The sequence below is a fragment of the Diabrotica virgifera genome, chromosome 2, assembly GCF_917563875.1.
Source record: "Diabrotica virgifera virgifera chromosome 2, PGI_DIABVI_V3a".
Lineage (NCBI taxonomy): Eukaryota > Metazoa > Arthropoda > Insecta > Coleoptera > Chrysomelidae > Diabrotica > Diabrotica virgifera.
Genome location: NC_065444.1, coordinates 9,083,064 through 9,110,240, shown reverse-complemented (window position 1 = coordinate 9,110,240; position 27,177 = coordinate 9,083,064). Strand labels below are relative to the sequence as shown.

The 27,177-nt window shown below is 32.5% G+C and overlaps 1 protein-coding gene across 1 annotated transcript in view; it reads left to right on the top strand.

The window, feature by feature from the left end:
• Positions 1-27,177, top strand: part of LOC114328633 (cell adhesion molecule Dscam2) — a 384,871-nt gene that overhangs the window by 219,023 nt on the left and 138,671 nt on the right. Inside the window, exon 5 of the mRNA XM_050644410.1 lies at positions 17,316-17,572. Within this exon, the coding sequence (XP_050500367.1) occupies positions 17,316-17,572 (257 nt within the window). The remainder of the gene's footprint in view (positions 1-17,315; positions 17,573-27,177) is intronic.

The window sequence follows — 27,177 nt, the reverse complement described above, 5'->3', positions numbered from 1 at the left end:
TGCCTTTTTATAATATTAAAAATGTCTAAATTATCTTACGTTATACTTATCTTCTCTCGTGGTTTCAGTATCTCTTAGTTGATCCTAATCGGGATAAAATAGGGAAAAGAAATAAAGCAAAATATAAAATAAACATACAGAATTGTCTTTTATTTATCTAAATCGATACTCTAAAAATCTATCAAATCTAAAACCTGTGGACACAGATGGCCGAATGAAATTTCTACCATTTAAATTTATTCTAGTTAAAAAAAAACAATTTATCGGTTTGTTCCCGATGACTTTGGTACAACAAAATAAACAAAACCAAATTATGTATTCGCAAGATTAGCTATACTCCCTATTTAGTTTCTGAAATATTGGAATTTTAATTCCTACGCTTTTTACTCAAAATTTTAGTTTCCGAACATAAAAATATCTTTCACATAAGTTGACTGACCTTTTGCTTCACTCACTCTGATGTCTTCTCGTGACCCAAAACAGCTCTCCCTCGTTGACTATGTTAAAGGCTACTCATCAAAGCCCTCTCCGTTCTCCAGCTTCAAAACTATCAGCATACCAGCACCAATTCTCCAACGAGCCAAAGCCTCTTTTGACCAGTACTCGATTCACACAAACTCCAAAAATTCTCTGCTCTCCTTCTCACAATAATACAGAATCAAAGAGGTATTTCGTCTCAATTTGATCTGTCTCTCGTTCCACTTTTCAGCACTATCCTCCACTATCAAAAAGCCACTGGTACTTGCTAACTATCTATCCACGAAAACGTCGAACTACTCCTCAGCGATGGCAATAACATAATGCCTTCTTTTTCAAACTCCCTCAATCATTCAAACCACTTTTCCCCTTCCAAATTGCCAAGAATCAGAATCATTTCTCTTTTCCATTCGACAAACAAACAGTCATTCTTTCTAAATTATTCCGATCATCCTAATTACTTTCGGTGAATTCTACAACATTTTACTTGGGGTGAAACAAAGATATTAAAATTCCAAACTTTCTTTTAAACCATTTTTCTAGAAAATGATAATTACCTCTACCTGTGGATTCTATAGTTCCCGTAATAAACAATCTTTTTCCATTTTAAACCTAAATACATCGTTCTTTTCACTTTAATTATTCACAAAAGTCTTTAATGGTTCATCGGAAAGCTCATTAAAAAAGAAATCCACTTACATCCAAACTAAATTCTAATAAATATTTACAGATCAATATACAGGGTGTATCAAATTTATGTGCCCGCGTTATTTAAAAAAAAATTAATTTAATTTTCATTTTGCCTTTGATTGATAAATTGAAAACACAATAATATGTATATGCATATACAAGGTGATTCAATAAACCGTTACGATTTCAAATGAACAAAAAACTGATAAAATATCTGGTATGGGGGAATGGGAGTCACCTAAGGAAATATTTTTAAAAGACTAAATTTTCATTCTAATAACACATAAAATAACATTAAAAATATTACTCTACATCCCACCAGATTGAAAACAATGGGGATTACACCACCGAGGCTTCTAAAATTTGCAAGTCATAACGGATGCTAAGACTAAAGCAGATGAGGGAATTTTACAATTTATAATTCACGTCTCATCTGCTCCGCGCGGTAAAGTTCCTACGAGAACGGTTCCCTGCGTACTCCAATTAGAGTAAACATGTAAATCAAAAATAAATAACCATTTTCAATTTCGTTGTAACACAAAACTATAGCTGCATTGTATTCTAGTTCAATCAGAGAGTGCAGCAAGCACCTCTACCAGTTTAGAAACTTATTAGTCTCTCCTCAGGAGGCACATATGCTGCTCTCCCCGATCCAACCAAAACAAACCCCAGCGTGCAGTCCGGGATTGCAAAAGACTAAGTTTTCAATCTACTAGCACATAAAATACCATAAAAAATGTTACTCTACATCCCACCAGGTTGGAAACAATGGGAACCTTCTCTGGTCACACCTCCGAGGCTCCTAAAATTTTCAAGCCATAACGGATGCTGAGACTAAAGAAGATGTGCCTCCTGATGAGAGACTAATAAGTTTCGATACCGGTAGACGTGCTTGCTGCACTCTCTAATTGAACTAGAATATAATGCGGCTGTAGTTTCGGGTTGCAACGAAATTGAAAAAGGTTATTCATTTTTGATTTACATGTTTACTCTGATTGGAGTACAAAGGAAACCGTTCTTGTTGGAACTTTACCGCGTGGAGCAGATAAAATATGAATTATAATTTGTAAAATTCCCTCATCTTCTTTAGTCTCAGTTCTCAAAAGTTAGTCTGTTGTTAGCAGTTGCCGCTAGGGCATACCTGCCGTTTCGTTCGTTGCAATCCGTAACTGCACTCCGGAGTTTTGTCCTGGTTGGGTCAGAGAGAGCAGCATATGTGCCTCCTGATGAAAGACTTATGAGTTTCGAAACCGGTAGAGGTGCTTGCTGCACTCTCTGATTGAAGTAGAATATAATGCCGCTGTAGTTTCGAGTTGCAACGAAATTGAAAATGGTCATTCATTTTTGAAATATATTTATTTAAACCACGATATTAGCCTTTAAACAAATTTAATAGTTATTTATGATATAAGTGTTAAAAGTACACTTTTAAGGCACGCATGTTAAAGTTTGCAGAATGAGCGAAGCGAATTCTGCAATTCTGCAAGACGTATATAATACAATATTTTTTCTACAAACGTCTTATATGTCAACAATTATAATTTATTCATTCTCAATTACAGGACAATATCTACAAAAACTTTTACTTGAACTTGACCGACATTCCATTTTTATATTTTTCTTGACATTACATCAAAACTGCCTATACTGTCAATACGTAAATCATAACAACTATACAATAACATCTTACTTTTATTGTTATATATTCTAACAAATTTTAATAGTTTTTTTCTACACACGTGTTAAAAATGCAATAATACAGTTTAAATTAAATTTTAAAAAACCTTTTAAACCACCTTCTTCTAATTGCGCAAGTTGTACTATTCAAATTAATGTTAATAAATGAAATATAAATATTTTGACGTTTCACAATTTGACAATTCACTTTTAACTGCAGTGCCTTAAATTTTTTTTCCGTCGACCGTCCATTTATGATCAATTTTAACAACCTCAAAATCATTGATTAATGACCCCTATTAATGAATGATTTTCTATTAATGAACGATTTCATTATAGTCAACACAATATGCATTGCTTGCATAAATTAATTAAACACTCTGTGATTGGTAGTGACCTGTGGTGTAGGCAACCAAACATATACCTGTTTATATTCCCACTAAAAAATTTAAAATCAAGTAGCCGCTGTTAGTACTATCTGTCAGTGTATGTCATTATTTACTTTATTGTTTAAAATTCTGTGTATTTGAAAAATCAAAAGATGAATATATCTTTATTTGTGAAAAGTACGATTAACGGAAAAGTTTTGTAACGAACTCGTGAATTAAAATGGCGATTAACAATTTCGAACATTAACGCGCTCGCTCCGCTCACGCTTTAAAATATCTCAATTGTTAATCGCCCTTATTAATACACTCGTTGGTTAAATAACTATAAAGCACTAGTGCCTTAAAGTAGCATTTTTAACGCTCCTATGGAGTTCTTAATAATTGCATTTTTAACACGGTTGTAGAAAAAAATTTATAAAATCAATGGAAAAATCCCAATAGTTGGCTGTATACCACAGTTTAAAAACCTATACAGAAGTAAAAACTTCAAATTGTATTTTGGTATAAAATAGTTTATTTAAAACTTCTAAAAGTGATCCACATGGATTGCAAAACGTTTTCGTTCTGAACAGAAAATCTTCAGTGCATTCCGCAAAGTAGTTGTACCTAGCACACCAATGAAGGTGGTAACTTCAAAATATATGGCTTACATTGTACCTTATGATAAAATATTATGACTACAAGTCGATGTTACTAGATTAAAATATGTATGTGCCTAAAGAGCAACATGCTTCCCTGCTCGAAAAAACTAGGTACTTGTTGAGGTACTAGGAACTGAAGTTGGTTGAGTTGGTCTGTGCTAATTCAAATGGCAAGTACCTAGTTTTTTCGAGCAGGGAAGCATGTTGCTCTTTAGGCACATACATATTTTAATCTAGTAACATCGACTTGTAGTCATAATATTTTATCATAAGGTACAATGTAAGCCATATATTTTGAAGTTACCACCTTCATTGGTGTGCTAGTTACAACTACTTTGCGGAATGCACTGAAGATGTTCTGTTCAGAACGAAAACGTTTTGCAATCCATGTGGATGACTTTTAGAAGTTTTAAATAAACTATTTTATACCAAAATACAATTTGAAGTTTTTACTTCTGTATAGGTTTTTAAAAAAATTTATATAGGAAGATTTACATGCATAGTTTCGTTATGTGACATTTGTAGACATTAAGTAAAAGTAATAGCTATTTTGTATAACAAGAGATCAAAGTGCTACTTTTCCTCCCGAGAATGCAGTTTACTGCCCGACGCGTAGCAGTAATCATTCAAGGGAGGAAAAGGCACTTTACTCCCATGTTATACATATGATTTTTCCACCTCCAGCAAATAACAAGTCGTTTTTTCATTTTTAAATAAATTATTTATGTAACTAACTAACGAAATTTCTTAGAGAATTAAAACTAACAAGTAGGTACAGTATAACTGTCAACTGTCAAATATAAGTCAAATTATTAATGTAAACGTTGTTAAATCAAAATAACAATCTACTGTTTTTTACCATTCTGAAAAATAGAGGGTGTTCTATAAATAAACGTTAAAATATTATATAGATACTTAAGTAATAGAAAATAGAACATTGTATATGACGTCACTTTTATTTTTACTCCCTAGGAAGTAAAAGTAGTTTGACTTCCTAGGGGAAAAAGTACGACTTTGCTCCCTACAATCAGGTCAGGAAATGTATACTTTCGGTAGAGTTAGGTGGAAAAGATAATTTCTAACAAAGTCCATATAATAAAGTAAATCTCCAAGCCAACTGACTTGGATTTGGATCTGAGAGTCAACAGTTGACTCTCAGTGTTCTCAATGTGAAGACACATAATTTTTACTTAACAACCCATGTGCTTCGTGGAAGGTCATATGATGCCTTAGGGCAGATCTTTAGGGATTTTATCCATCCTTTTGATTTCATATCTAATATTCCAATGTGAAATATTTAGTCGATATTTAAAAGGTCTTAACCGATGTATTTTTGGTGGCTTAGCATGTCAAGCTTGTAAGAACACTGATGATGATCTTTTTAGAGAGCGAAAACGTTGTGTTTAACACACCTAAAAACAGCCAGCTACAGGAAATCCTTCCTTGTGGATTTTTAAGATAAGGATCTATAATATTTTATATAATTTTGGACTTATTAATTTTATCCATCTTTTATCTTTTCGCTAACAGAAAATTTAGATAAGATTTTCTATTTGCAGAAAATTTTATTCAACTTGTTCCAATTTTTATTTTCTAAATATAAAACAAAAATACTTTATGAAAATTTTATTTGTCGTCTAAGAATATCTGGATATTTTAAGAAGAAAATCTGAAGTGCACGCTCTATTTTTCTATCGATTTGCCTGGCAGCATGTTGAAATAAAACTCAATTGCCTGAGAGTTTTCTGAGAAAACAGAAATATCCGTGTCAGTCAAAATCTTTTAGTGATCTTTTTAACAAAAATAAGGTCAAAAAGAGGATGAGATTGGATTAAGAAAACCAATCTGTTTTTTTATAAGATTGCCGTTTATTAACAAAATAAAACGCCATTTGATTTTATTGAAATTTGATTTAAATTTTTTAATCAAATGGTAAATATAAGTTCTTCTATTTTTAGTTTAACATAAATAGAGAGATACAAATTACAATTGTAGAAGCAAAAATTTGGATATAATAAGCATAGTATTTTTGTCCACAATTTTAAGCTATTATTTATTTTTATTAGAATCTTCCTGTCCCGTCTATTTGTTTTCTCTCTGAAGTCTTACTTCCATAAGTAGTTCTGAAAGTTTTAGGGTACATTCTCTCAATTATCTCTCTAGATATTTTTTTGAACTTACATCTTATTTAGACTTCTGGCGCTCTTACTACAGTTGAAGATTTTTTGGAAGTTTTATTTTTTTAGAAGAAACCTACGATCCAGGTAAAATTACTTTTCTGATGGATTTATACTCTAAAATAGGTAATGATCCACCTTCTTTTTTGAGTACCATGCCCAAATTTTAGGTGTGGGTAGCTTCCATAGTGCAGTGACTACCGTACCATAAGCTTAATGTCACATACCTTGAAAATTCTTGAAAATGATCCACGGCAGAATACACTCTAAACTGGAGCTGGATATTAGTAACACTCAATATGGGTTCCGCAATGGTATGGGTACCAGAGAGGCATTATTCTCCTTCAACATGCTGACACAGAGATGTTTGGATGTTAACCGTTCCCTTTACGTCTGTTTTATAGACTACAATAAAGCGTTTGATAGAGTAAATCATGATCGACTCAAGGAAATTCTAAAAACTAAAAACCTAGATGAAACAGATTTAAGACTAATAACAAACATATATTACAACCAGCGAGCAATAGTAATAATTGAAAAAGAAACATCTGAAGAAATGGAAATAAAGATAGGAGTCCGGCAAGGCTGCATACTATCACCTCTATTATTTAACGCTTATTCTGAAGAGGTAATGCGAAAAACTCTGGAAGATAAAACAGTCGGCATAAGAGTAAATGGAGTCTTAGTTAACAACATCAGATAAGCAGATGATACAGTAATAATACCGATAGTTTACAAGAGTTGCAAAGACTCATCAGTAAAATAGTAAGGTGTGGTAGGGAGTACGGACTCTCTCTCTCAATATCGAAAAGACGAAGTTTATGAAAATTGGTAAAAACAACCATAATACTAACGAAATCTTGATAGTAGAGGGTCAGCAGATCGAAAGAGTAAAAAAGTACACTTACCTAGGAACACTTCCAACAGAAAATAATGACTACACTGCAGAAATCAAAGATAGCATCGGAAGAAGACGAATTTCGTGGCTGAAGAACCTGCGAGAATGGTTTGGATGCAGCTCAAAACAACTGTTTAGAGCTACTGCCTCAAAAGTTAAAATATCTATGATGATTGCCAACATCCGTAGCGGAGATGGCACCTGAAAAAGAAGAAGCTTCCATAGTAATTTGCTGATATCGTTCTCGACCTTGCGCGACATGTCTTAATCCATCTGCTGATAAGCCAGTCCATTAACGAATGTTTTGGAGCCATGCATATTTATTCCTACAGTAATCGTTTTTCCTTGATCTTTCTGTTGAGTATTAACTGCAGTATCCAGTATTATAGTAACCTCTCATTATATGCCCCAAATTTTCAAGTTTTCTCTTTTTTATCATGTTCATCGAGTCACCGTCTTCTTGACCTATTCTATTTAAAACGGTGTTCAAATGCGTTGAACCCATGATATTTTGAACATTCTACGATATGGCCACATCTCTTCTAATTTGTTCATCGTATTAACCTTGATGATGCAGGTTTCACATCTATGTAGTAATCCAAGATACACATAGAATTTTAGGAACTTTATTCTTAGTTCCTCTTATACGGTGTCGAAGCATGGACATTAAAAATATCCACCATTAATCGTTTGGAGGCCTTTGAAATGTGGCTGCACAGACGTACAATAAAAATACCATAGATAGCTATGCTAACAAATGTGTCAGTCCTTAAGAGAGCAAATGCTACTCGCGAGCTTCTTGATAATATCAAATGTAGAAAGATGGCCTATTTTGGACACGTAGTAAGGGGAGACCAATATAATATTCTTCAACTTATTATGATGGGTAAAATCGAACGACGCAGAGGAATTGGTAGAAAACAGGCCTCTTGGTTGAAGAATATCAGGGAGTGGACATGTGTAAAGAAAGCAGAGCAACTATTTAAAATAGCTCGATACAGAGACAGTTTCGCCATGTTAATCGCCAACGTCAAGGGGAATTGATAGGGTATGTTAAGAAGAAGAAGATTCTTAGTTGTAAGTTCAGCTGAGAATTTCTCAGTATAAATCTACATGAGCTATACGAGTTTTAATTTCTTCAAGAGGATTTAATGTCTCGTATGTCCAACATCTTAGGTATTTAAAATGGTTAAATTTGTAATCGGTTCATTGTTGATAACACAGGCCAACGATGAAAAAACTTTTTTGATAAAATTACCTCTATCTTATGTATTTTGGTGTGCTAAGTCCGAAAATCATATTAAAAATGCTGTATCACCCACCATTCTTTCACAATTTAACATTAAAAGTTGCATAATTACTTTTGAAACCAAGATTACTAGTAAGGAAAAAGAAGCTTGGATTGGATTCAAAAAAGTTGTAACCAAGTTTTTAAGTAATGTGAAAGACCCTAACTACGAGCTTATAGTAGCTAATTTATTAGATAAGGTTTTTAAGATTTTAGATAAGATTTAAGATTTGGGATGTCAAATGAGCCTCAAAATCCACCTTTTGCGTAACCATCTTGATCATTTCCCTGAAAATCTGGGTGCAGTCAGTGAAGAACGAGGCGAACGCTTCCACCAGGATATCAAGTTGATGGAGCAACCATACCAGGGATGTTGGAACACCAAGATGATGGGTGATTACTGTTGGTCACTTCATTGGGAACAACAGAGTGCCTCGCATAGGAGAAAAAGCTACTTGAGAAGTTTTACAGAAAAAAAAACAGAAAGAAAATACAAAAGTATTGACTCCTGAAATGCTTGTACAGACCTATACTATACTATAAGAAGATAAAAATTAGATAAAAGGTATTATTCTAATAATGTATCATTTTAATGTATTCCGGTAATTTTTTTGCAAATTAATATATTGTAGAACAAGCCAGTGCCATATTGTGGGAAAAAAACTGTGGGTGATACGTAAAATCTAATTTCAGATTCTTTTTTAGCGCCAAAAAATACATAGGATTCACATAAGTTTAGAAGAAAAGATTTTTAAATTTTTTTTTTTTTCGTTTTCCTGTGAATTAGTTGTATAGGGCCGACGTTTTGTTTACTAACAAGTAACTTTATCTTTGATGTATTTATGCCAAGTCTATAAAGAACAGAATATCTTCGATACTTTTAGCCGTGGTCGCTATGCCATCTACATATCTCTTAGTCTAAGAGCTAGTGAACCCTCCGACTAACGGTCGTCCTGTAAGGCTAGAAATTTTTCTAGTGATAATTCATAGTACATCAAGGCTAAAAACCATGACCTGGCAGGCCTCAGCGGTGCACGTGTATCTACCAGGTGAATCGAAAAGTGCAAATTTAGGGGGTAAAATAAACTTTCTCCTGTAAGGTTTAAATTTAAGTGTGTGTTTGAGTAAGTCATTTAGAAATGTGTACAATGACAGGCGATTCTGAAGAGCATAAGACCTTGCCAGGCGAGGGGAAAGATTAGGGGTTTTTCCTAAAATTATTCTTTTTGCATCGAACAATTTTTTTTAGGTTTTTTGAATAATTCCAAACAGAAAAGGTCTTTAGTGATTTTTCTCTTAAGTTAATAGTTTTTGTTATATAAGCGATTGAAAATTTTGAAAATTGCCAAATCGGCCATTTTTAACCCTAAATCGGACATTTGTCTAAAAATTTCAAAGTTGCCAAGGTAGGTAGATATTCTTTAAACATTGATTGATGAAATCCCAAAGAGTTTTTTTAATACAATATCGGAAACGCCTTTGTTTTTTAATTGCTAATCAAGCGGGCGCGACACTGTGGTATAAGTGAGGACGTTTGAGTTGGCATAAATTCATTATCTCGAGAATGGGTAAATTTCAAGAGAAATCCTCAGACAGGTCGATTTTTATTTTTAAATTAAGACTTTTTGGCACATATGTAATACTAATGACGTCATCCATCTGAGCGTGATGACGTAATCGATGATTTTTTTAAATGAGAGTAGGGGTTGTGTGATAGCTCGTTTGAAAGGTTATTTAATTCTCTATTCACTAATATACACATTAACATAATTATTTATACAGGGTTTTTTTTTAAATTTAAAAATTTTAAATTTTAAAAAAATTTTTTATTAAGTTAACTTTGATTAAATTTGACAAATAGAAGAAAAAAATTTTTTGTACACCCTGTATAAATAATTATGCTAGTGTTTATATTACTGAATAGAGAATTAAATAACCTTTCAAATGAGCTATCACACAACCCCTACTCTTATTTAAAAAAAATCATCGATTACGTCATCACGCCCAGATGGATGACGTCACTGGTACTATATATATGCCACAAAGTCTTAATTCGAAAATAAAAATCGACCTATCTGAGGATTTCTCTTGAAATTTGCCCATTCTCGAGATAATGAATTTATGCAAACTCAAACGTCCTCACTTATACTACAGTGACGCGCCCGCTTGATTAGCAATTAAAAAAAACAAAGAGGTTTTCGATATTTTATTGCAAATAACTCTTCGGTATTTCATCAATCAATGTTTAAAGAATATTTACGTACCTTGGCAACATTGAAATTTTTAGATAAATGTCCGATTTAGGGTTAAAAATGGCCGATTTCGCAATTTTCAAAATTTCCAATCGCGTATATAACAAAAACTATTAACTTAAGAGAAAAATCACTAAAGACGTTTTCTGTTTGGAATGTATCAAAAAACCTAAAAAAAAATTTGTTCGATGCAAAAAGAATAATTTTAGGAAACACCCGTAATCTTTCCCCTCGCCTGGCAAGGTCTTATGCTCTTCAGAATCGCCTGTCATTGTACACATTTCTTCTAAATGACTTACTCAAACACATACTTAAATTTAAACCTTACAGGAGAAAGTTTATTTTACCCCCTAAATTTGCACTTTTCGATTCACCTGGTAGATACACGTGCACCGCTGAGGCCTGCCAGGTCATGGTTTTTAGCCTTGGTGTGCTATGAATTATCACTAGACAAATTTCTAGCCTTACAGGACGACCGTTAGTCGGAGGGTTCACTAGCTCTTAGACTATCTACCATCAGATGCTATATATTTGCTGTTATTATGCGGAGTAAAGGCCTGGACACTTTTCAATGCTTCTTTGAGGAAATTAGATCACCTTATGTGGAATTAGCAGCGATATTGCTTGTTGCAACTCATTCTTTAGGGCAACGTATATGGAAATAGTGGACCAGGGAGAAGAAAAATATCTTGGCCTCAAACCCTGGGAAATGATTCAATACATCGACAAGAGGACTATTCCGAAGGGAGGGGGCAAAATGTACTATGGTATCTGACTCTTGCCATAGATGTATTCAGCGCGCCTTTGACGCTTCGGGGATATATCTTTATTTTTCTGAAAGTTTTTCCGAGATCTTAGCAAATAGTTAAGAGAAATAAGGAAAACAATATCCTGTTGGTGACATAACCCCCTCAAGGCCGAAAACAAAATTTTTTGAGTAGCATGGACATCTGTGATAATAACCTATATGTTTCCTGCAGCCGATTCTGATGATATAATATATACACAGTTATTAACATATAAATACCAAAAAAAACGGTAAATTTTCGCTTTTTTCGTCTATTACCAACAAGTTAAGTATTTTAAACAAATTTGTGAGCAAGAAACTCATAAATCGTATAAAAAACTCAATATGGCGTTTGCTGAATATGTCCATCCTTGCTTAGAAAATTGCATGGTTGCTTAGAAAATTGCAAAATAAATAATAAATTCTGAGTTTTTATAAATATTCATAACTTATGTAAAAATTAAATTAGAACCTTCTTATTACACGGAATGCTGAGGCTTCCGGTGTTTAAATCACCCTACCCTAAATTTTAAAGCAATCGGTCAAATAGTTTAAAAGTTATTTAATTTGTTTATCCCAATTTAATTTTTTTTGCAACACTACAAGTCAGAAAATGATGAATATACAGTAATAATTTGGATAGTTCATGAAAGAAGAAAAATTACACTATTAATTTAATTTAAAAAAATGACAAAAAAGAATACTAAATATTGCAAAATTATTTTGCAAGAACATGTGAATTAAAAAAAAATGGGGGCTAACTTTGTCCCTAATTGTCCTAGGATAATTGTTTTTCTTTCTAAGTAATATGTATAAAAATTCAGTCTTAATAAATATGAGATTATAATTTTTCTACGGATAACGGTTAAAAAGTTATTCTAATTGATAATAATTAGGCAAAAAATCGACATGTTTTTGCAAAACAATTTTACACTATTTAAAATTACCTTTTGTCATTTTTTAAATTAAGTTAATAGTATAAATGTTCTTGTTTCATAAACTGTCCGAAATATTACTGTAACCTCATAATTTTCTGACTTATAGTGTTGCAAAAAAATGAATTTGAGATAAACAAATTAAATAAATTTTAAACTATTTGACCAATTGCTTTGAAATTTAAAATATTATTTAAGCACAAGAAGCCTCACCATTTCGTGTAATAAGAAGGTTCTAACTTAATTTATACATAAGTTATGAACATTAATAAAATCTCAAATTTATGATTTATTTTGTAATTTTCTAAGCAACAAATAAAGATAGACTATTCAGCGAACGCCATATTGAAGTTTTTTATACGATTTATGAGTTTCTTACTCTCAAATTTGTTTAAAATGCTTAACTTTTTGGTTATAGACGAAAAAAGCGAAAATTTACCGTTTTTGATCTTCATTTGTTTATAACTATGTATATCATCAAAATCGGCTGCAGGAAACATAAAGGTTATTGATATAGATGTCCATACTACTCAAAAAATTTGGCTTCGACCTGGAGGGGGATGAGTCACGAGAAAAATCTTATTTCTCTGGACTAAAAGCTATTCCGAAACTATTCCGAATAGCAGCACGCAATAGGATAGCCGTGCTCATCGTCAACATCCGGAGTGGACATACACCTTAATGTATTAAATAGTGTGATGTTAATGTATTTTTGGTCCAAACTAATTAAAACTCTATTGTTTGGATAACTTTATATTTACATCGTATAAACGGTGATTCAACCATAATTGTTTACAAATACAAATCATTACCTATACCACACATTTGTACATATCAAGTATCTAATTATAACAACTCTTGAATTTACCTATGCTGCATTTTTATACACTACCTAATATGTAAACCTCACGTATTAATTCACGGTCAGGAGTCATTGTCTTCGAGCATGGCTAATACACTACATTATATTTTGATAAAGATATTTACAACTTAATTTATATAGGTTGTCCCAACTATATTACATTAAGAAGAAGATCGTATGATACCAGATAATCACGTAATAAAATATTTTTTACTTTTTAAGCAAAATTTATGTTCCTGAAATTGTTTCACCTGTATATTAACTATTTTGAAACTACCTGTCTATTCATACGCTTTGTGACACATTATTATGTCAACAACGAAAGTAATTATGCAAAGTTTGTTGGAGATTGCACAAAGCTCCACTTTGGAATTTGGAAAGAAGCCAGTTTCTTAATCAACATATGAAATTACCATGAAAGTCTGAAGTTTGTTTAGTCCTTATGAGGTTGCATCAGAATGTTTATTACCCTGAAGTTTGTATGTTAATAACGTTGCTTAAATATACATTCACGAACACATTGCACGAGCTGCTGAAGTCAAGACTAAGAAAAATAACTATTCAAAGTTGGTGTTTATAAAAGGGATTTTAAAAAATATCTTAATTAAAATTTAAAAATAAAGTCTCTCTATAGTCGAAGCAATAAAGCACTGAACCTCCGAAAAAAAAAAGACAAGACGGATCTTAATAATTATTTTTGCATTCGATTCGTGAATGCGCCAGGAAACTTTGTGAACCGGAGCCATGATATACCTAATATTGAAAAACTGCATACAAAAAATGCATTCTTAGAGTGCATCTCAAACAGACAATAAAAAAATTCAGAACTCGTCAATTATCTGCGGAAATGAGTTGAATTTTGTTACTCGGGGATTTTTGGGGTCGCTGAAAACGAATATAACGTCACCAAAAGTGATCTCCAGAGTACCTAGTGCCCAGGGTACCTACTGTGTACCTCGTCTTGTGGAGTTTTCGGCAAATCTGCGTGCACAGAAGCAACCACTACAGGTTATGCTGAAGATACCAAGAGGTTGAAATTGACCATAAAGAAATGGTAGTGCTCTCTGAATCGCAATTAAATATCAAATGACTTTACCTACCTGCGTTTTTAATCACGTATTGAGTACTAGGAAACAAATTTGTTGGTCTTTACCTTGATGAATTGATGTGTTGTGGACTGCATATTACAGATTCCCCATGTTTCTACATTCATCGCCCTTTTTCCTTGCACATTTTAGAAGGGTAGGGTATAGGCATAAGTAAATATTTGTTTCCGACTTAAGAAATCGAAGAGATATTGTTTTTAAATATTTATCTGTTTAAAGATAGAGTCGCTTGGGTTTCGCCTTTCCAATAATTTTATCGTTACGAATGAAGAGTATATAATTTGCATGGAAAGTAATAGAAAATCGAAAAATTTCGCTTAAGTAGCAATTTCGCCAGTGGCGTAGAATTTAGGAAGACTCAACCATTCACTATGCCCTGTCTTACGCCTCTGGTAGTAGACAAAAACGTTTGTTTAACATAATTTAGTTGGGTATCCATTACCTACACTTGCTGCCAAGTATGATAAGGATATATCAAATGGTTTAAAGTACTTCTTTTTCTTCTACGGCACTACAGCGCAAATTGAGCCTTGGCCTCCTTTATTTTTTACCTTCACCCTTGCTTGCCTGTGGCTGCTCTTCTCCATACACGGACTCCTAAAAGTGTTTGTGTATGGCTGCTTACTGTGTCTTCCCAGCGCTGTCTTGGCTTTCCAACCGGTCTCTTTCCCTGCATTCTAGCATTCAGTGTTATTTGTGGTAGCTTATCCTCTCCCATTCTTATCACATGTCCGGCCCATTGCAATCTTTGTATTGTAATGAAGTCTGACAGGGATGTTTCCTTATAAAGTTCATAAAGCTCGTTGTTGTATCGGCTTCTGAAGATTCCGTTTTCCCTCACAGGTCCTAGTACTCTCATCAGTACTTTCCTTTCGAATGCGTCGAGTTTGTTTTTGGGTGTTTCTTTCAGAACCCATGCTTCACTGCCATAGCATACTATTGGTCGAATTAAGGTCTTATTGATTCTCATCTTTGTATTTCAATGGACATTTTTAGACCTAAATATATGGGAGAGGGCAAAATAAGCTTTATTTACCTGCGTTATTCTCTTCCGTATTTCTCCATCTTCTGATCTGTCGATATATACTTCTACTCCCAGGTATGTAAACTTTCCATCCGTTTCAATGTCACCTTCATGTATAATGTTTTGTGAGACTATATTTCTTCTCGTCTGTATCATTATTTTTGTTTTTTCTGTGTTAATTTCCAGACCTAGTCTTCTTGTTTGCGTTTTTAACTCTGCGTATGTTTCCTGTGCTCCTGTTGATGTTCTACTCATAATATTAATATCATCGGCATTAAGTGGCCAGTTGAACCGTTCGGTTGGTCAGTAGATTTCCTCGTCCAGTTTGCATTTGCCAATTCAGCGAATATATTGTGAGTTTGTTCCTTTTTACTGAGTCGTATGCCGGTTTGAAGGCTACAAACACGTTGTGAACATCAACGTGGTGTTCCCATGATTTGCTCAAGATCTGTTTGACTGTAAATATTTGATTCAGTGTCGGTTTAAAGTACTGGGTACAAAGAATTTTGAAGTTTTTAAATAAAACACCCTTAACTCAGTAATGAGTCACATTTTATTTCAGTGATTTGGGTTAAGGGGATGGGTACGTATTTTCGGCTGCAATGCTATTCAAATGGGGATTCATTTTTTCGAATCCTGAAAAAACTAATAAATATTTTTGAAAAATTTAAACGCAGAACGAAAGATTACGTTATTACCGAGGGCCGAAAGTCCCTGAGAAATTCTATAATGTTTATTTTAAAAAGTTACAGGGGTGAAATTTTTAATTTCAAATACCTGATTCAAAATAAACTTTTTATTTATTTTAAGGGACTTTCGGCCCTCGGTAACAATTTAGTCTTTCATTCTGCGTTTAAATTTTTCAAAAATATTTATTGGTTTTTTCAGGATTCGGAAAAAATGAACACAATGTCCGTGGTAATATTTTCCAAATCTATCTTTGTCTTACAACGCACTCAGTCGAATAGAATATTGTCAGCATATTCTCAGTCAGACAGTGACAATTTTAAATATTTGACATGGCGTCGGGAATATTTTGAGTTGTTGATTAAATACTATTGATATAAATATAGTGTATTTGATAAATAATTGATTTAAGACGTGCACTTAATAAAAAGTTATTTATTGTGTATTATTTGTGGAAGATCCAAGCAGAGAATACATCAGGATAATATATTCTGCGATCCAAGTATTTTGTTGTTAAAGATGTTCAAAATTGTAAGCGTTCCATAATAACAATATATTATTAAAAAATCACTTCAACACTTTTCCTCTTTTCTCGATTGAGTAATAGTTTTTGTTGTACATATAAATTATTACAATCACTGAATATATAGTTAGTGAAAAAATTATCATATTTATTAACTGAATTAATAATTTGCAATTATACAAATAACAGTTATTCAAGAACATTCAAAAGCCATCTCTTTAAGTTAATGATGCCATTTTCAAGTAGAATGACATTCTAGTAATGTTTACATATCCATACCAGTGTGAATTTTACTACACGTAATTTGCCGTGTAAAGACAGAAAAAGTAGGGATAGCAGTAAAATATTTATTTGCGAATTTATTTGCGAATTATGTACCGATGGCCTTAAACCTTAATATTTTGAGGTCTAGGATCTACAACTTAATAAAAAAAATTAGCGGAATCCGTTAATCTGTTCACGAAAAAATCTACTAAAAAAAATCAGCAGAATTTTATATATCCCTAACTTTTGACGAGCAGTTTATTTGCGAATTTATTTGCGAATTATGTACCGATGGCCTTAAACCTTAATATTTTGCGGTCTAGGATCTACAACTTAATAAAAAAAATTAGCGGAATCCGTTAATCTGTTCACGAAAAAATCTACTATAAAAATTCAGTAGAATTTTCTATATCGCTAACGTTTGACGAGCAGTTTATTTGTGAGTTTATTTGCGAATTATGTACCGATGGCCTTAAACCTTAATATTTTAAGGTCTAGGATCTACAACTTAGAGATTGTACATCCTTAATGTACCACTATGTATATTCAACATACAATAACAATATCTGACGGCAATAATTCGTAATTCGATCTTTATTGGTTCAAAAAAAAATAAAACATTATTTTCCTTGTTTCAGGCGAAGTACAAACATCGTCGTATCCAGGTCGAGTAATCGTCACCGAGCCTAAAGGTGATTCCCAACCTCGCATCAGCGTCGACAAATACAACGCGCGACGCGTCGTTCTTGGCGAAGACGTGACGCTGCCTTGCGTCGCTCAGGGACATCCCGTCCCGGGATATTACTGGAAGAGGGAGTTGCAGGGACAGAGCGTGCCTGTTGCGCTCGGAGAGAGATTAACGATACTTTCGGCTGGTTTGCTCAGGATATCTAAGGTATAGTTAACGCAGGCAGCAGGATGATGTTTATTCCGTTTTTACTTTATTAAAACCCCTAGGCATGATTTAGTATTGTATACATGTTTTTTTATGGGATGATTTTTGGTTTAGGTTTTTACGCGTGTTTAATCGTTGAACGAAGCTGGTTAATTCATTAAATTCGTGGGCAGTGTGAATTGAACAATAGATTTGTCGTTAGAATAATGTGTCTCTTAGTCCTTATTAATAAAATATGTCTAATAAAACGTCTTCAATCTAACTACAGTGCGCAGATTTTAAATGTGCCGGTGGGGGATGGCGTCTATGCTCAGTATTATAGTCGTTGTATGAGAGAGGCAGTATTCGAAATAATGAAATAACAAATTTTATATTATTCCAGTGTAATCACAATCAAACATCGATACAAAGCTACCCATTCACCCACTCAGGATCGGAGATGGCAGCTATCGCTCAAGGCGGTTACAGTTCCGGCAAAGCATCTTTTCAGTCCAAAGTACCTTTGCCACGACAGAGTTCCAACTCACTTCATTGCATAACTGCCGTTTGAGTTCCTTCCCAGTTCAGTACACCAAATGGAACTGATTTCATGATTCTCCTTTCTCATCTTAAGTACACTCTCGGTAGCAATCACACTTTGGTTCCGTCGGTGAGGTGGCACGTAATAGGGTTGCGCTGGTATCGAAGATATCGGTTACTTGACGAGTCGTTAAATGTCGAGGGGAACGATATCGTTCCAAGAGATACCTCCAAAGAGCATAAGGAGATTTTAGTTAGTATTTAAATATCAGGTGTGTATTTATATTGCTCCAAATATTGTATAAAATACACAATCAATACATAAAAACTAAACCAGAAACTCTTTAATAAATTAATTAAATTCCCCGAATTATTAGTAACAGTCGAGAAAATGAGACTGGAAAAATGGTAACAGCTCGCAATTTTTTCATCCAGCGTCGATTTATACAAAAATTTGGGATTTGGCTCATCTCACCCTCTAGTTCATTTTCTATATTGAACCATTGTACGTTTTGGATTTTTAAGGGTGAAAACTACCCATAATTGTAAAAAAAATTTAAATAATATTTTAAACGTTACTATTGTCAACATTTGGTTCTTATTAGTTACATAATGACTGTTTTATGTTTCAAGATATAATATAATATGTCAACCGTTACAACCACCCTTGTTGGAGCTATATATAAAAAATTGACTTATTCTAAAAGAATAATTTCGGCTTGCATCGATTTACATAAAAATTTGGGATTAGGATCATCTCACCCTGTACTTCATATTCTATATCATGCTCAAAGGCGTTGATTATTTTTAGGGGTGTAAACTACCCCTTATTGTCAAAAAAGATATAAAAACATTGTAAACTTTAATATGGGTAAAATTTGGTTTTGATTTGTTAAATAATGATTGTTTTATGCTAAAGGATATAATATCATAATATTTCAATCCTTAAAAACCACCCTTAATAACATTGTAATTTTTATAAATAGATAATTTAATATATCTATACAGACATATAGTAGAATTAAACAATTGCACAATCATTTTTTTACACAAAAATACGAATTTACAAATATATGTACAAAAATACAAATACAAATAGTTTTTTAGTCATCTTCCAGTATACGAACCGGTTCTGTGGTATCATATACATTAAAAATGTTATACAGTACGTAAATCGTTCTGCTGCACATAGGGAATACACATTGAGATCATTGTGGCAACTCCGCTAACCTGTGTTAGTTGAAACTTCTGTTCGAGTACGAGTTTCTGGTGCAATAGAGCTGTTAGAACGAATATAATGCAAGGCAGTCCATAAATAAATCAAAAACAAAGTTTATGACTGATGAATTAATAATTTTACTTTATTTTTTAAAATATCTTTTATTTAAAAATTAATTTCCAAATTAAACAGACACAGTTTTCCAATTAGGTCAAAAATAGTTCTTCTACAATGTCATGTTTTGACGTTTATTTGTGTCACCCGAAATTAATTGTCAATTTTAAGGTTAATGCCCCTTAATGCTAACAACTATATTGTCATTGAGAGAGCGAAGTTGCCACAATTATCTTAAGAGGAAACAGTAGCGATCAACAGGTAGCAAAAACGCGTTCCAAGATTGCGGCTGTAATTTTGAATATTTTTTCGAGATATTTGGCACACGTATTCGTAATATAATAAAGAATGGCGGTACAGAGCCCAATTTGAAAAATATATTAATATGTGGAAAATACTCTGTAATTAAATACAATATTAAAAATACGAGCCTGTACCGCCATTAAGAAGAACAAAAAAATACACTTTCTTCAAATAAACTTTTTTATCCGATGCCTAGATTTTGTGTCATTTTGGAACTACTAATGAAATAAAAAATTTTAGTAGTTCCAAAATGACACAAAATCTAGGCATCGGATAAAAAAGTTTATTTGAAGAAAGTGTATTTTTTTGTTCTTCTTAATGGCGGTACAGGCTCGTTTTTTTAATATTTTATTTAATCACAGAGTAATTTCCACATATTAATATATTTTTCAAATTGGGCTCTGTACCGCCATTCTTTATTATATTACGAATACGTGTGCCAAATATCTCGAAAAAATATTCAAAATTACAGTCGCAATCTTGGAACGCGTTTTTGCTACCTGTTGATCGCTACTGTTTCCTCTTAATATAATACAATGTATGTATTTATGTATCTAAATATATACAATGTATGTTCCCTATGTCCAGCTGAACGATTTACGCACTGTATAAGTGGACTATTGAAGTTTTTCGAAAACAAAAATTCGTTTTATAAACATATCTCCTTCATTTTTGGCGATAAAAAGTTTTTTCAAAAATGATTTTGTAGGATTTTTGAAGAGGTATAAAACTATATAAATTAAATTCCATAAGATTTCTTAGTTTTAATTGGAGTGGGTTTAAAGGGCGAATAAGGGGATGTTTGCTCGTAAATAGAGGTTTTAACAGCTATATCTTGCTAACTATTCACTGTAATGAAAATCTATGCAAAAAGGATTTTAGTTATTAAAAAAGCTACAATTTAATGTTATGTTATTTTTTCGTATCTCCAGTATTATCGGAGATATTTTGAAGAAATAGGTGAAAAATATGAAATTGCAAAAAATCTATTTTTCTTTAAACTCCAATGTTTCTAAAATTAGGCTTTTTAAATAGGTCAAACTTTTTGGGTGTATTTATAATGCAAATATAAATGTAATCACAGAAAGGAAAAGACCAATTTTTAATTAGAAGGGTAGTTAGGGGGCTGTTAGTTAGAGGGTTACTAATTTTTTCGTAGAGAAAAGCAGGTACCGATTTTTTTTATTATAAGTCGCTCAATTTTTATGCCAGAAACTTTTTATTATTCATTTGAAAGGTCTAATTGTATGCTTGAAAAAATATTATCTAATTTTTCCTCGAAAAATGCAAAGTTTTCCGTTATTTGGCTTTGAATATTTTAAACAATGCATTTGACGAAAAAATCTAACTTTTAACATGCCGTATCTCGGTTCGTATTGGTCGTAAAAATATTATAGAAAAAGAATTTGCTTTGTGTTACTAAAAGACACAATTTTGATATTTACAGTTTTTTGACTAAATGCACATTTTTTGAGTTATTCTCAAAAAACCCTCAAAAGGGTGGATTTTTTCGTCGAAAAACTGTTACGTTCAACCGAGAATAACTCGAAAAAATATTGTTTTACGAAGAAAATGTAAAAAAACATTTTTTTCTTAGAATTACTTTCTACATCGATTTACATGCTTAAAATGTAATAAAAAATTCCCACCCCTGAGATGGGGTGGCAACCACTCAAAAGGTTTTAGCGTATAGCGGCATGATATAGAAAATGATGCTTGGACTATTCCCTAACTTCTGTGAAAATATCAAGTAAATACATGCTGGACGAAAAAATTGCGAGCCAAAATGCTTCATTTGCTGGACTATAATGTAACACTCAGTTACCGTGATTTAAATCGAGGATTAATCGCAAATAAATGATATTATCATTTGTCATTGGAAAACAATTCTCCTCAATTTATTCAACATTCCTATATCATTTATAATTAAACATTGAAAATTGTTTATTATTGGTTTAAAGTGTTCAATAATAAATAATTGATACTGAGTCCCGCTAATCTCAATAATTACAAATAAAATTAGAACTATGTATTTTATTTGTTCGTGTTTGGAGAATTTCACACCTATATTTATTTCATTAAATATGCACACATGCACCAAGGGAATATCAAGCACACATACACAAAACTTAAAACCACAGTTTTTTTTTAAATTGTTATTGCTTTTGAAAAAATTCTCCTTCAACCGTTTCAGTACCACTTTTAGATTTTATTATTGTTGGTTTTCAAAAATGAATTAGCATTTTCAATTTCGTTGCAACACGAAACTATAGCCGCATCATATTCTAGTTCAATCAGAGAGTGCAGCAAGCACCTCTACCGGTTTCGAAATTTATTATTGCTTTTATTTCTTGTCTGTTAAAATTGTTATGATATAATACGACATTATGCATTTATTTAATACGGACCAAAATCGATAGGGCACAATATTTGTTAAAGTGATTGAAACAGTGTTTGAATTCGTTGTGTAAGAGTTATTTTTCTAACAAGTGTGCAGATGCAATATTGTTCAACGATATTGAATATGATGCTGATGTCGAATGGGGCCGAAGTTTGAACACTACTGCCGTAGGTATAGTGACACGATTTATGTAAAGCGAAACTTTTGATTTAATAAGTGGCAAAAACTGAGAATAAGAAAATAAGAAAAAAAAAGGATTAAAATAGGCGCCCCCACCAAAATCTAAGGTTCATACTGCTCATTTTTCAAGCTTTTTGTAGTAGAGGCCCGACGACTCGTAATATCATGACCATGACGTAAAATACGTTTTTGGAAATGGGAGGGGGTAAAGAGTACAAATACAGCTAGCTACTAAAAAAACCTAAGCCAATAGTGCCTAAACGTCTTAACGTACAGGGATGTGCTAGGTGTTACATGATCTAGAAAAAATATTATTGATATTATCTATAATATACTAGATAATTATCTATAATATACTAGAAAAATCAGGCCATAAAGACATCAGTCACCTATCTTCACGCCTATTGGTCGTTGTCAAAAAGGCACTGTGACGTAGCATCATACTTCTTTTTTTTTTCGTCTGTCACTTCTTGTATCATACCGAAAATTTAGTTTTCGAGCTGCAGAAAAAGGTATTTAATAGTATTGATTCAATTTACTTATCTAATTTGTGTTTTATTCTATCAAACGCCGTCATTTAAAATCCATTATAAGTGAATTGTATTTTCTTCTCATTATGTATTTTAAAGTACCCACTTCGTTAATTATTTGCCAAGTTTTAAAGCGTATTCTTTTTACTAATTTATGGTTTCGTTTGAGTCGATAATTTGAGATGATAATATATTCCTTTTCGAGATTTTCCGTGATAAAACTAAATTAAAATTTCCAATTAGATATCTTTTGAATGATTTCTCGTTACAAGCTCAAAAGTTTTTGACAAAAAGAGTAATTATTTAGAAGCATTATTAAGTTTATGTATATTATTTACTGAAAAATATGAGAATATATATTTAAGAATTAGTATTTTAAGGAGATTTAACGTCGCCAGTTGATTTGAAGTTTTCACTTAAACATCCTTTTTGTGTTATAAATTATAAATTACATTTCTTAAGTTAGTAGGATAAAATTATTATATTCTCTATTAAAATATTTATTATATATGTTTCTAATATTAACAATTAAATATATATTTAAAATTAAATAAATAAATAAATAAATAATAATAAATAAATAATTTAAATTTATTTATTATTAATAAAATTAATTTTTATATAAAGTAGATCATCCCATTCTGTGTATGGTTCTACAATAATTTCTAGTGTGACTTTGCTGTTTTCACTACTTTTCTCTATTCTTCTGTCTTTGATTGTCCGTTCGGTATTTCTAATTTCCATACTCCTTAAGTCTTCTTCCAGTTGTTGTCTGCATCTCAGTTTAGGTCTGCATCAGGTTCTCTTACCTGGTGGTATCCATTCCGTTATAATTCTTAACGGATTGCTCTTCTATTTTCTCATTATATGTCCATACCATCCAATTATCTGTACTTTTATAGCTCTAACTATGTTCTCTTGTCCCATCCATTCTTGTATTTCGTGATTCATCCATTGTCTTGCTTCCTCTTTGTTTTCCCTTTGGTTCCCTCAGTTTCCCTTCTTCTTTTGCTGTTAATGTAAATGTCTCTATAGCATATACCACTATTAGGCTTATAGTCGTTGTTTAGATTTTCATTTTTGTGTTTTGGCTTATCCTCTTGCCTCTAAACATTTTTTTATTTCTGTAGAATACCTTATTTCCCGCTTAAATTCTTTTTTTTTATGTATAAATATTTTCAATTTTTTATGCGACTACTGATGAGAAGGAAAAACCCTCCGAAACCGGTATAGACTTTTCCTGCACTCTCCGATTTAACCAGAGAATTATGCAGCTGCTGCATTTTCGTGTTGCAAAGAAATTGAAAATGTTTATAAATTTTAATTCATTTACTCTTTTGTTGAGTACTAAGGAATCTTTCTTGTTGGAACTTTTACCACGATGAGCAGATGTGTTGTGAATTATTTAAAATTCTGTCATCTTAATTTCCTCGGCATCCTGTATGATTTATAATTTTTGAAAATCTCGGGAGGTTGTATCCAAAGAAAGTATTCAACCTGTTGTCAATCTGGTGATATGGGAACGATATTTATTGTCGTTTTCTGTGCTACTTCGATTGACAACTTACTTTTTTTTTATATCGACACTTTCATCTCCTCTGTTGACTAATACTGAAATATTTAAACGTTTCAAACTCTTCGAAGCTGTGTACGTCTATTGTCAGTTCTGTCATTTGTGTCTTCTTTTCTTGCTTACGTATGCTCTCAGTTATTCTTCGTTTTCTATTTCTTGGAAGGTTTTCTTTAATGCCCTTTTATCTGTTGCTATTATGGTTATATCGACCGCATATCCTGCGTGTGAAGGCTTGTTTATTATCTTGTCTATCGATAGAATAAATAGTACAGATGAGAGCGTATCTCCTTGTCTTACTATATTTTTGATTTTTATTATTTTTGTTTTTTCTCGTAAGGTGTTTTTTATTGTTGCTTGCAAATCATTATCATTTATATCATTCTTATAATTTTGTTTGATATTTTACTCTAAGTCTTGGATCATTTTTCTCCTGTTTAGTTGTCAAACGCCTGTTAAAAGTCCAGGAAAAGTATATGTGGTTCTACATCATACTCGTTTGTTTTTTTCATTACTCTTTATATAGTGTATGGGTAGCATCTATCATGGATCTTCCTTTTCTGAACCGTATTGCTAATCTCCTATACTTTGTTCTGTGTATATTGTAGGTTTTTCTCTAATTATACCAGTTATTACTTTATATGTTACATTCAGTAAATTAATTTCTGGGTAGTTTTTACATATTTTGTAGTCTCCTTGTTTGGAGATTGTCACCATAATTCCTTACTTCCATTCTTCGGGCATTATATATTCTGCATTAGGTCATAGATCTTTTTGTATAGTGCCTCCCCTCCGTACTTTATAAGTAGTTCTGCACATGAAAATTTTGATAGTGTGCATGAAGCCTTAGAAAGGAGTGTTAATTTTTTGATTAGATAAGAGATGTCATTGAATATGTAAAATATTCTTTTAAAATTGTGGAAAAGTAGTCATTTGTGACCTAAAAAGTTTCCATTTCCGACAAAATTGTAATAGCAACACCATATGTGCGGTAAAAATAAATAAAAAGGCTTGAGTGGAATTTATTCGAGTCAATTGGTGTTTATTTTCCTAATCCGATAAATATAACTCTTCAATTCCATTATCCAACGACACCCCATTAACTCTTCTAGATTTACTTTTATTAAGAAATCTACAGCGCCACAGTTCTAACCAATTAATTTATTACCTACCACCAATACGTAGTCGGCTAGAGCCTAATCCTCGCCAAATGCAAATCTCCCTTGAAGATTTATATCCTCACTTGTTTTACGATTTTTCCGCTAAGCCCACCTCTGCTTTCCACATTGCGTTGGTTAAGTTGCTTGAAATATATCGGAGGTCCATAAATCACTTAGACTTATTCGCTCTGGGCTATTTCCATTTAACAGGTGTGCCGTGCCGTGTGCTGGACTCACTAACACATCGAGAGTGTTGTGTAAGTGACAAATTGAGCGTAATTTGGAGCGTTTTGGGTTGAAATTAACAAGGGATGGAGGATATGGAAATAAAGTAACAGATTAAAATAAGCATTAAAATAAATATATGAAAATAGATCAAATTTCCAGATTTTCATCAAGCGTATAACACAGCTGTCTTCGGAAACCAAAGACATGATTATAATCTGGAATATTAGCTCTCAGAAAGATATTATTTTTCTTCAAGTACCCTCCCTGGCGACAGGACTAAATCTTTGAGTAAATTTTTTTCTCTTCCCATATGCTCCTGATAAGGCTATATTTACCTACTTTTGTAGGTCTCACCCTCCGCTCTTTAGAATTTCCTCAGTTATTTCGTTTTCTCCCGGTCTATTGTTATTTCTAAGCCATTGATTATATTTTTAATTTCTCCTTCACTACGAAGGCTGTATAAGGAAATTTTCATTCTCATCTGTATTTTGCCCATTCAGCAGTTCACTAAAATGTCTCTTCCATATAGCTGATCATTGATTCCTTTTTTGGTTCGTGAGTGGATGTATATTCTTTTTTTATTATTATTCAAAACAAATCCGCTTCCTCCCGAAGGATATTAGCGACATAACGGTTGTAATTTACAATGTATACAAATATTAGTAATATAACAATTGTAATACCTAGTACTTACATGATTAAATTTTGTACAATATATTGATACAAGATATATTTATAACCTATTAGTTTTCTGTAAACAACGTTTTTCCCCATAACGTTTGCAAGCTGTTCGAGATAATATATAGACGTCTTTCGATAGTATATTTAGGACAATCAATTAAGAAATGATCTGTACTGTCTGCTACATTACAGACGGAACATTTTGGGCTTCGCTGTTTGTAAATAGGTGTGCGTATGTATACCTACTATGGCCTAGTCTCAGACGTGTTGAGATTATTTGGGATTTTCTGCTTATTGCTGTCGGTTGCCACGGAGAAATGTCACTTTTAATCAGTTTTAGTTTTAAAACAGAATTTTGCCACTCCCGGTTCCACGCACTTAACAATTTATTTTTGAAAAAGGCTTTTAAATCACTTGCCACACTCCGATATTCGACCTCCGATTCGTCATTACCGATAGCATCGCGAGCACTTACATGTGAATGGTATTTTTGACTTAATTGAAAAGTGTCACTGTCACTGTCAGAGTAAGAAATTTCTTTACCAATCTGAAGATACATTTTCTTCTTAATAGACGTTAATTTGCGCTTTATACTTCTATCTTTTAAGTGGGGATATACTTTTGTGAACATATCAGTTAGACTGACGTAATCTTTTGTGTATTCTTGAATGATAGTCAAGGAATCAGCAGAACCGGTAAT